General features: G+C 43.5%; 1 protein-coding gene across 1 annotated transcript; it reads left to right on the top strand.

Moving 5' to 3' along the window:
* The first annotated feature begins 1,105 nt into the window (after positions 1-1,105).
* On the top strand, positions 1,106-9,668 carry LOC115834666 (tight junction protein ZO-2-like). The gene is made up of 6 exons (XM_030810059.1): positions 1,106-1,267; positions 2,491-2,703; positions 3,845-3,955; positions 5,503-5,832; positions 7,289-7,374; positions 8,680-9,668. The coding sequence occupies exons 1-6, from the start codon at positions 1,121-1,123 to the stop codon at positions 8,843-8,845; spliced, it is 1,053 nt and encodes a 350-aa protein (XP_030665919.1). The 5' UTR covers positions 1,106-1,120; the 3' UTR covers positions 8,846-9,668.
* Positions 9,669-10,389: the final 721 nt, after the last annotated feature.

Below are 10,389 nucleotides of genomic sequence, written 5' to 3'. Positions count from 1 at the left end.
CAGAGATGATTTAAAGTATATAAGAGGATGTACATAAGTCATATGCAAATACTGTTGTCATTTTCTATCAGGTACTTGGCATCTGTGGATTTTGGTATCCAAGTGGGGGGTGTCCTGGAACCAATCCTCTACAGATACCAAGGGACAACTTTATGTTTAAGTGTTACTTTTAGTGTTTTATTGGAGGTAGCCAACAGTATATTAGTGTATATTTTTTCTTATTTATAATATACATGTCTGTGTAAATGATCTTTAGAGTCTTGCTCTGTTACCCAGGCTGGAGTGCAATGGTGTGATATCGGCTAACTGCAGCCTGAACCTCCAGGGTTCAAGCAATTATCGTGCCTCAGCCTCCTGAGTAGCTGGAACCACAGGTGTGCATCACCACACCCAGCTAATTTTGATATTTTTAGTAGAGACTGGGTTGGTCAGGCTGATCTCAAACTCCTGGCCTCAAGTGATCCACCCACCTAGGCCTCCCAAAGTGCTGGGATTACAGGCATGAGCCATGGCAGCTTGCCTATGTTTGTTTTAGATGTTTCTTTGTTCCTGAAAACACACTATTTTTTTTTTTTTTTTTTTTTTTTGAGAAAGAGTCTTGCTCTGTCACCTAGGCTGGAGTGCAGTGGCACGATATTGGCTCACTGCAACCTCTGCCTCCCGAGTTCAAGGGATTATCCTGCCTCAGCCTCCCTAGTAGCTGGGATTATAGGCACCCGCCATCACGCCCGGCTAATTTTTGTATTTTTGTAGAGATGGGGTTTCACCATGTGGTGGGGCTGGTCTTGAACTCCTGACCTCAGGCAATCCGTCCACCTCAGCCTCCCAAAGTGCTGAGATTACAGGCATGAGCCACCACACCTGGCCGAAAACACACTTTTTTAAAAAACATTTTTTAAAGTTAGCCTTTTTGAAAATAAACATTCTAAAAATCTATTTTTAGTTTTATCACATCCACCTATAATGTGAACTCGAAACAGCTACATGATTAATAGTTTTAATTGCATTCATTAAAAGGGTTTTAATATTCAAAGATGTGCAAACATTTTCTTGCATCTGCCAAAGTCTTAAATATCACAGAAATGAGTATAAGTTATGTCAAATAGCATCCTTAATAAACATGCCTCTGGAAATTAATGCAGACCTTTTTGTTTATATTTCTATAGCTACAATCCACCTAAATTCAGCCAATGATAGCTGGTTTGGCAGCTTAAAGGACACTATTCAGCATCAGCAAGGAGAAGCGGTTTGGGTCTCTGAAGGAAAGGTATGTGGCATAGATATGCTGCTATGAGGTGAGAGTCCCTGTTCTGAAACTTTTCTCAAGAGGGCAGTGAATGTAGTCAAGCCATGCCCATGTGAAGTGATGCTCACATGTGTGCTAATCAAGTTTGAAATTTCATAAATTCTCTGACAAAGTAATAAAAATGAAGGGACTTTTAAAAGAAGAGCAGAATGTGACATGTGCAGCCCTACATTCACTTCCCTTTCACTTTTAACGTAGTAACTAGTGTTACATTCCAAGTACACTAATCAGAGCTTACAAGATCTCATGCTGAGCTCCACAGCTTACTAAGGACATGGGAAACTTAGAGTGCAGATGAGAGGTGAGGTTGAGTAACTTGGAGAATATGGCTGAACATTAATAAAAAGAAGAAAAGCTAATGGAGTCGGAATTACTTAGAAAAAAAGGTTGGTTGAGAATGTGCCATCGTTTTGGGAGTTTGAATGGTGATATGAGAGCGTTAGGGAATTTGTCTAGGCCTCTACAATTGGATCGCTTCTCCCTCGGGGAGATAGCTCACACACGGCTGTGCTGCAGGGAGGAAAAAGGGAGATTCTATTACCTGTGGCCCCTTTTATTTTAGAAGCTTTTGGTGCTAGTATCCTGTACACCAGCTGAACTGAGGTAGTTTTGTGAGACTTTACAGTGACTATTTTGTTGCAGAATTGACTAAGTTTTGCTCTTTGAAAACTAGATGTGTAGTCAAAGTATCTGGCATCTATGGAGTGCTTCCAGTTTGGAAGGCTCTATGCAAGCTTCCCTGGGGAGGACAAGTTGAACAGTACATAGCTTCTGCCTTTGAGGGTCTGAGAATCTTATAGAGGCATGGATGTGAGTGTAGCACAAGGCAGTGCGCATGTGTTGATATTACTAGGAGAGTGGTACCAGGAGAACAGGCTGCAGAGGAGCTGGATTCAGAAGAAAAGCAAGACAGTCTGAGGAAGTGTGGCTCAGCCGTGGTATGGAGGATGGATGGTAGCACAGATAGGCTGCAGGGCCCCTAATTTGAGTTCCTGCACAAAAGTGACCTTAATATCAACATTGTACCAAAGCCAAGTGATTTCAGGGAGAAAAATAAAAGATGCCTTCCCTGGCGAGCACATCAAGGTTTCAGTCGCTTGGCTGTGTCCTTGGGAATTTTCTTGAGTCTCCACTCCCAGGAGCCACATCAGACCCCACTGACCCTCCAACACAAATTCCTCTAGATGGAAGGGATGGATGATGACCCCGAAGACCGCATGTCCTACTTAACCGCCATGGGCGCGGACTATCTGAGTTGCGACAGCCGCCTCATCAGCGACTTTGAAGACACGGATGGCGAAGGAGGCGCCTACACTGACAATGAGCTGGATGAGCCAGCTGAGGAGCCGCTGGTGTCGTCCATCACCCGCTCCTCGGAGCCGGTGCAGCACGAGGAGGTGAGGCGAGGCAGGCCACGGGCAGGAGCAGGAGAGCCTGGTGTTTTCCTTGCACTCTCGTGGACAGCTGTGTGTTCAGGGTGCTGTGGAAGGCATTCCTAAGGGTTGGAGCAGATGACTTCCAGGGAGTCTCTCGCTTTGATTCCACGCTGGCATGGTTGCAGTCTGTGGGAAAGTGGGGCAGGCAGGTGGACTTCAGAAGAGCTTGAGGGGTCAGCACGCCTCACACCCATGCCCTCAGGTGTGATGGATAAACAGAATGGCTTTATGTGCTGGCTGTCCAAATTACCAGCGGAACATTCCTTCCCATGCAGTATTGTTGTATGTACTTGTAACCTTTGATTAGGTTTCTCTCTGTACTCTTAGATGTCCTTGCTTTTCTTCCCCATCCTGCCTTTAACCTTTCTAATCTTGCCAAAGCTCTTGAGTGTTTCCCCATCAGTTTCCTTCTCTCTTATATTTCAGTTTTTTAATTGAGTTCATGATCAAACCTTCATCTGATCACATGTACTGTGCATCCACTGTGATTAGTTTCTGGGATCATTGAAATCACATTGACAGGCACTGTAAAGTCACAGCCAAGTTAGCAATTATTAGTTGCACCTCAGAGAATGTTGGAATAATGATCTTTGAAGATGGGATTGTTCATATATTTGGATAATTATTGCTGTGGATTTCTCTCTAGCATTTTAGCTCATTCCAGTAAATGATTTTTTTCTTTATGAAATAGAACTACCAAAAAAAAAAAAGAAAAAAAAACCAACAACAACAAACTGAAGGGGGAGAAAAATACACCATTACCACAGCAACAAATTAGTTTATGCTAGACAAGTTGTAAAGAATAAATTAACTCTCAGATGCCTATAGACATGGATATTAGTGACACAAGAGATTTTAGATTTTTGGAGGGTTCTTAAAAAATTGTACTTTAAGGGAAGAGACTCTACATTGGATGCAGCCAGTTTTTAAAAATGTGTCTGAAGCATTTGGTGATGGTTTCTGCCTGTTCAGTAAAGAAGCACCGGCTCAGAACCTCAACTTCTGAACTTACTCAAGTTTGGAGAACTCCTCCAAAGCAGTCGAGTGCTCTGTTCTCTCTGCTTGGATGTTCTTGTTGTGAATGAACCTTTATGTCTTATAGAGCATAAGGAAACCCAGCCCAGAGCCACGAGCTCAGATGAGGAGGGCTGCTAGCAGCGATCAACTTAGGGACAATAGCCCGCCCCCAGCATTCAAGCCAGAGCCGCCCAAGGTACGTGGCTGGGAAGCCCAGGATGGGAAGGAAGAGGAAGCAGATGCCTCTGAAGCCTCCTGGACGGCCAGGGAGGAGCATGCACACTGAGATGGTGTTTAATTACGGTTCTGACTCACTGTGTTCTCTATTAGAGCCTATCTTTTGGCCTGTTGGGTGAACTCCCAAATTAGGGAAGGGCAAAAAGGAAGGAAAGGCAATATTAGGAGAGCATATAATTTTAGGACTCTTAGTGTTTATTTAATTTACTTTTTTTGTTAGAAAAAAAAAGACTGTAAAGAAAAAGATTGAAAAATACTGTACTGTATACCCAGAATCACCAATCGCAGAACCTGTTTTTCTTTTGCTGTCCAGCTAAAGTTTTCTGCCCGCAGTCTGATTTAGATGCACCGGATAATTCTTACCGGTGATTTGCTAAAGAGAATAATCATCACCACTGCTTACAATGCCTCTCATTAAGAGAGCTGCTTATTTGTTTAATAAATCATTATCCAGAACAGAATCAATATAAAGACACAAGGGCTTATATCAAAAGATTATTTACCTCCAGTCAGAATCAGAGCTATGACTCTATGTTTTTCCTTATACCCAAATAAAATCTATTTAACTCAATAATTTATTATTACTATTTTTTGAGACAGAGTCTCACTCTGTTGCCCAGGCTGGAGTGCAGTGGTGCAATCTCAGCTCACTGCAACCTCCACCTCCTAGGTTCAAGTGATTCTCCTGCCTCAGCCTCCCGAGTAGCTGGGACTTAGAGGCGTGCACCACTATATTCAGCTAATTTTTGTATTTTTAGTAGAGACGGGGTTTCGACATGTTGGCCAGGCTGGTCTCAAACTCCTGGCCTCAGGTGATCCACCCACTTCGGCCTCCCACAGTGCTGGGATTACAGGCGTGAGCCACTGCGCCCAGCCTAACTCAATAATTTAGATGAGAAGAAAGCCATAATTGATTGTGTGAGCCATCAGAAGTAGTAAATGTGATAGGTACTAAGTAATAATAAGTGACCTCATAAAATACATCAGCAAAAATTTGCAAGCTGGGCAAGACTGGAAGTGTGAAGGAAAAGTGGCTATTAGCGTGAAGCAGTGCTCTCCTCGCTCCCCACCCCAGTCTCATTCCTCAGCTGGACATGGGTCTCAACTGGCCGGCTCATGTACTCTCAGTGCAGCGGTGACCTCAGAAGCCCACTCTTCCAGTCCCAAAGCCTGAATTGTTCTGAGATATTCTCCAAGATGCTAATCTCCTCTAGAACAAAATTATTCCAGGTCTGATCTTACCTCCAGCAATCACAGCCCTCCCAGCACTTTCCCTACTCCTTTTTGGCTTCCTGACATTCCTAATAAACTAGTATAGGAAGGGAGGTAGGGCTCAGGAAGCCTGGCCAGTGGCTATTTGCCCTGCTGTATTACATTCCTTGTCAGAATGGTATTTGTGGACCACCTTTGGAAACTGATCAGGAAATGGAGTGTATTAAATCACTAATATAAATTTGAAAATAAACTTAAAAGCCCAAGGTGAAAACGTGTCATTGCTCTCCACAGGCCAAACCCCAGAACAAAGAAGAATCCTATGACTTCTCCAAATCCTATGAATATAAGTCAAACCCCTCTGCCGTTGCTGGTAATGAAACTCCTGGGGCATCTACCAAAGGTTATCCTCCTCCTGTTGCAGCAAAACCTACCTTTGGGTGGTCTATACTGAAGCCCTCCACTCCCATCCCTCCTCAAGAGGGTGAGGAGATGGGAGAGAGCAGTGAGGAGCAAGATAATGCTCCCAAATCAGTCCTGGGCAAAGTCAAAATATTTGAGAAGATGGATCACAAGGCCAGATTACAGAGAATGCAGGAGCTCCAGGAAGCACAGAATGCAAGGGTAATTGTTTTTAAGCTACCCATCATCAATAAGAGTTTTAAATAAGTTTGATTTCAATATAACAGCGAACAACCCCTTTTCCACTGCCGCAGACGTGACAGGGATGTTCACACGCACTGCACCAAAGGCAGGTGCTATGTATGTCACTTCAGATGGCCAGCTCCCAGCACATCCCTTGTTCTTCCAATGAAGAAAACTTGACAATATAGGAGAAGAAGATTCTGCTGTTTATACACAGAACTTTCTATAGGGTTCTGGAATGAGGAAGTGTGAGGAGAGAATCAGTGCCTCTCAGAAGTCATTTTAATTAGAATGTGATTTTTTTTTTCTTTTCTCTTAAACGTGTAGCTCCCAGATTTACCATAGAAACCAAGCAAACTTTGAGTGCTAAAACAGAAAGGCCCATAGATTGTACTTCTTGAGCTGTTTGAATTTGTATACCATATGCACATAGAACTTTTCAAACATCAAAGAAGAATTTAACTAAAGGTCTGTGGAGTATATTTGCCCAGGAGATGTGGGAGTTTTCTTTCAGGTCTAGCACAACAGCAGCAGTACATCTGAGCATTTTTCGTTTCTTGTGGTAAAAGATACATAACATAAAATTTACCAATTCAACCACTTTTTTCTTTTGTTTTATTTATTTTGTTTTGTTCTGTTATGAGACAGGGTCTCCCTCTGTCACCCAGGCTAGAGTGTAGCAGTGCGATCACAGCTCACAGCAGCCTCGACCTCTCAGCCTTGATCACCTCAGCCTCCTGAATAGCTGTGACCACAGGCACACGCCACTGCACCCAGCTAATTTTTCGTATTTTTTGAAGAGACAGGGTTTTGTCATGTTGCTAGGCTGGTCTCGAACTCCTGGGCTCAAGCAATCCACCTTCCTCAGCCTCCCAAAGTGCTAGGATTACAGTCATGAGTCACTGCACCCAGCCTCAACCATTTTAAAACGTTCAGTTCAGCAGCATTAAGTACCTTCACATCGCTGTTCAGCCATCACCACCATCCATCCCCAAAACTTTTTTATCCTCCCCACGTGAAACTCCGTACCCATAAAATACTAACTCACCACTCTCCTCTCCCCGCAGTCCCTGGCACCCACCCCTCTACTTTCTGTTTTTTTGTGAATTGGACAGTGTAGGAACCTCCTATAAGTAGAATCATACACTATTTGTCTTTTTGTGATTGGCTTATTTCCCTTAGCATGATGTCCTCAAGGTTCATCCAGGTTGTAGCATATGTCAGAGTTTCATTCCTTTTAAATAGTTTTCCTGTCTGACGTGTACCGCACATGACCGTGGAAATGAGGAAGCTGCTTCTGTGTTTCCTCTTCTTGAAATGGGTTGGGAAAATAAGTAGGATATGGGGAAAGGGTGGGACCAGCAGGAAACCAGCAAGCAGAGTGCCCAGTGGTTCATTCTTTCACTCTTGTTCTTTTCTTTTTTAATTACCACAGATTGAAATTGCCCAGAAGCATCCTGATATCTATGCAGTTCCAATCAAAACGCACAAGCCAGACCCCGGCCTGCCCCAGCACACAAGGTAAGGGCTGCCTAGTGGGTGCAGGTCTAAGGCGGGGACTTCTCATGGAATGGGACTTGAAGAAAGAATTTCCTTTACCCAAATTTCAGAGTAACAGGAGGATTTTTTTTTCCACTGGTCGACTGTTTGCCTTGCTCATTCCATCAAATTTAATTGTAAAGATTACAGAGTCAAAATTTAAGCATAGTTTGCTTGTGTGCTAAAACTCTGACAAAGTGTAATCACTGATGTTTCAAGCTGGTACATTTGACACATTGGAGCCTGGTTATGTTACATTGCACATGGTTAGCATGTGAGCAGAATTCCTAGGGCTTAGACCTGTTTTGTCTTGCTGACTCTCAGCCAAGCTTCTTAATTCCTTTGCATCATCCAGCAAAGTCAGACCACTTGTGCTGCCCTGAAGTCTAAAGGGATCATGACAAGCAAATGAGCAGTCTTGGTAAATGCCACACAAACAGTAGGAATGTTCACAGTGTCCTCCTGTTGAAGTTTTATACTGGATTGCTTCCTGCTTCCGAGAATAGGAAAAAAAAAAGTCACATTTTCTTGTGGCCATTTTTTTTTTTTTTTTGGAGACAGAGTGACTGTCGCCCAGGCTGAAGTGCACTGGTACAATCTCGGCTCACTGCAACCTCCGTCTCCCAGGTTCAAGCGATTCTCGTGCCTCAGCCTCCTGGGTAGCTGGGATTACAGGTGTGTGCCACCATATCCAGCTAGTTTTTTTATTTTAAATAGAGACGGGGTTTCACCGTGTTGGCCAGGCTGGTCTCAAACTCCTGACCCCGCCCGCCTCGGCCTCCCAAAGTGCTGGGATTACAGGTGTGAGGCACTGTACCTGGCCTCTTGTGGCCCTTCCAACTGGAAGCTAAAGTCTAGTTTTCCAGCAATAGAAAACTGGAAACAAATTTCTTCTTTATCAGTTGAGTGGTAACACAGTCAACCAGGTTGCCTCTGGCAACAAAGAGTTCTTGGTTATGATGGACTGAAACTGGCAGAGAACTCTCGCTGCTGGGTGAGACTAGCCAGGGAGCTTAGGGTAAGGAGGGCACCCCCTGTCCAACAGGGAGATTCTTAGGTCAGGGAGCACCTGGCTGGTTTCCTCACTCACCGCCCAAGTGGGCATTGGATCTGACCTATTACGAACCTGGAGCAGGACCAGGGATGCCCCTGGTGGCTCTGCAGAATGTGGCTCAGAGGTAAGTGATCTGCTCGGATGCTCAGTCACTGTGCTCAGAGCCATGCCTCCCCGGGCAGCCGGAGGACATGGAGGTGCTCTGGAATGTCTTTAACACCCTTTTTTGTTAGTTCCAGACCCCCCGAGCCACAGAAAGCTCCTTCCAGACCTTATCAGGATACCAGAGGAAGTTATGGCAGTGACGCCGAGGAGGAGGAGTACCGCCAGCAGCTGTCGGAACACTCCAAGCGCGGTTACTATGGCCAGTCTGCCCGATACCGGGACACGGAATTATAGATGTCTGAGCATGGACTCTCCCAGGCCCGCCTGCCATGGCATTAGACTAGCCGCTCCTGCCAGGCCGCCGGGATGGTTCTTCTCCAGTTAGAATGCACCATGGAGACGTGGTGGGACTCCAGCTCGTGTGTCCTCATGGAAAACCCAGGGGACAGCTGGTGCAAATTCAGAACTGATGGCTCTGTTTGTGGGACTGGGTTAGAGGAGTCTGTGGCTTTTTGCTCAGAATTAAGCAGAACACTACAGTCAGATCCTGTTACTTGCTTCAGTAGACCAAAATCTGTATTCTGTTTGCGTACTTTTAATATGTATATTAAGAAGCAATAACTATTTTTCCCATTAATAGCTGCCTTCAAGGACTGTTTCAGTGTGAGTCAGAATGTGAAAAAGGAATAAAAAATACTGTTGGGCTGAAACTAAATTCAAAGAAGTACTTTATTGCAACTCTTAAGTGCCTTGGATGAGAAGTGTCTTAAATTTTCTTCCTTTGAAGCTTTAGGCAGAGCCATAATGGACTAAAACATTTTGACTAATTTTTATACCAGCTCAATAGCTGTAGTTTTCCCTGCACTGTGTCATCTTTTCAAGGCATTTGTCTTTGTAATATTTTCCATAAATTCGGACTGTATATATCATAGCTATACTTGATGGTTTGGCTATAAGTGCTCAACAGCTTGAAGCCCAAGAAGTTGGTATTGAAATTTTTTGTTTGCTTCAAACCAAGTGCTGCACAAAAGCAGATACTTGAGGAAAACACTATTTCCAAAAGCATATGTATTGACAACAGTTTTATAATTTAATAAAAAGGAATACATTGCAATCCATAATTTTCTTTGTGGTGGATTTGTATGCTACTTCCTATTTTTAAATGCAACTTTTATTTCTGTTACTAATCATGGAAGTGAGTACTTATCTCCTTGTCAAACATTGGAAAATGGAAACGTGAAAAAGAAAATTATACCCATAATCCCATCCCTCAGATACTTTTGGTGTATTTTCTCCAATTACATATTTGTGGATGTCTGTGCATATGATACTTGAGGGTGTACTGTGTTTGTAGTTGTATTTCCTATTTTTTCTGTTTATCATTCTATCACTAACGTTTCTCAGGTGGTTACGACTGTGCAGCAAGGTAGTTAAAGCGTAGTGCACACATCGTCATTAACAACCACAGAGCAATATATCCCATGACTGCTTCATAAGTGAACAATTCTGCTGTTGGCTGTTCTGATTATTTCCAGGTTTTTGCCTTTTTTTTTTTTTTTTTAACATGAAATGCACCTCTTTGTATGTAATTCAGTTTTGTATATCATTGATCAGCATTTCAGTATTTTTCTGCAGGCAAGTTCTCGAAGTAGAATTACTGAGTGAAAGTATAGGAACATTTTTAAGGCTCTCGATGTTTACTGCCAAACGGCTTCCTAGAGAAGTTGCATCGATTTACAGCCCTACATCCACTCTTCCTCTTCCTCTTCTCCTCCTCTTCCTCCTCTTCCTTTTTCTTTTCCTTTCCTCTTTTCTCCTTCCTTCCTCCCTCCCTCCCT

This window comes from Nomascus leucogenys, chromosome 1a (assembly GCF_006542625.1).
Source record: "Nomascus leucogenys isolate Asia chromosome 1a, Asia_NLE_v1, whole genome shotgun sequence".
Classification (NCBI taxonomy): domain Eukaryota; kingdom Metazoa; phylum Chordata; class Mammalia; order Primates; family Hylobatidae; genus Nomascus; species Nomascus leucogenys.
The sequence above is the reverse complement of the archived record's forward strand: the minus strand, read 5'-3'. Positions and strand labels throughout refer to the sequence as shown.

Bases quoted from the DNA above. Each gene is read 5' to 3' on its own strand.
- LOC115834666 (XM_030810059.1), top strand. From the start codon at position 1,121: ATGCCTCTGGAAATTAATGCAGACCTTTTTGTTTATATTTCTATAGCT. The intron at 1,268-2,490 runs GTATGTGGCATA...AAATTCCTCTAG, and splicing joins TTTGGGTCTCTGAAGGAAAG to ATGGAAGGGATGGATGATGA. The intron at 2,704-3,844 runs GTGAGGCGAGGC...TATGTCTTATAG, and splicing joins AGCCGGTGCAGCACGAGGAG to AGCATAAGGAAACCCAGCCC.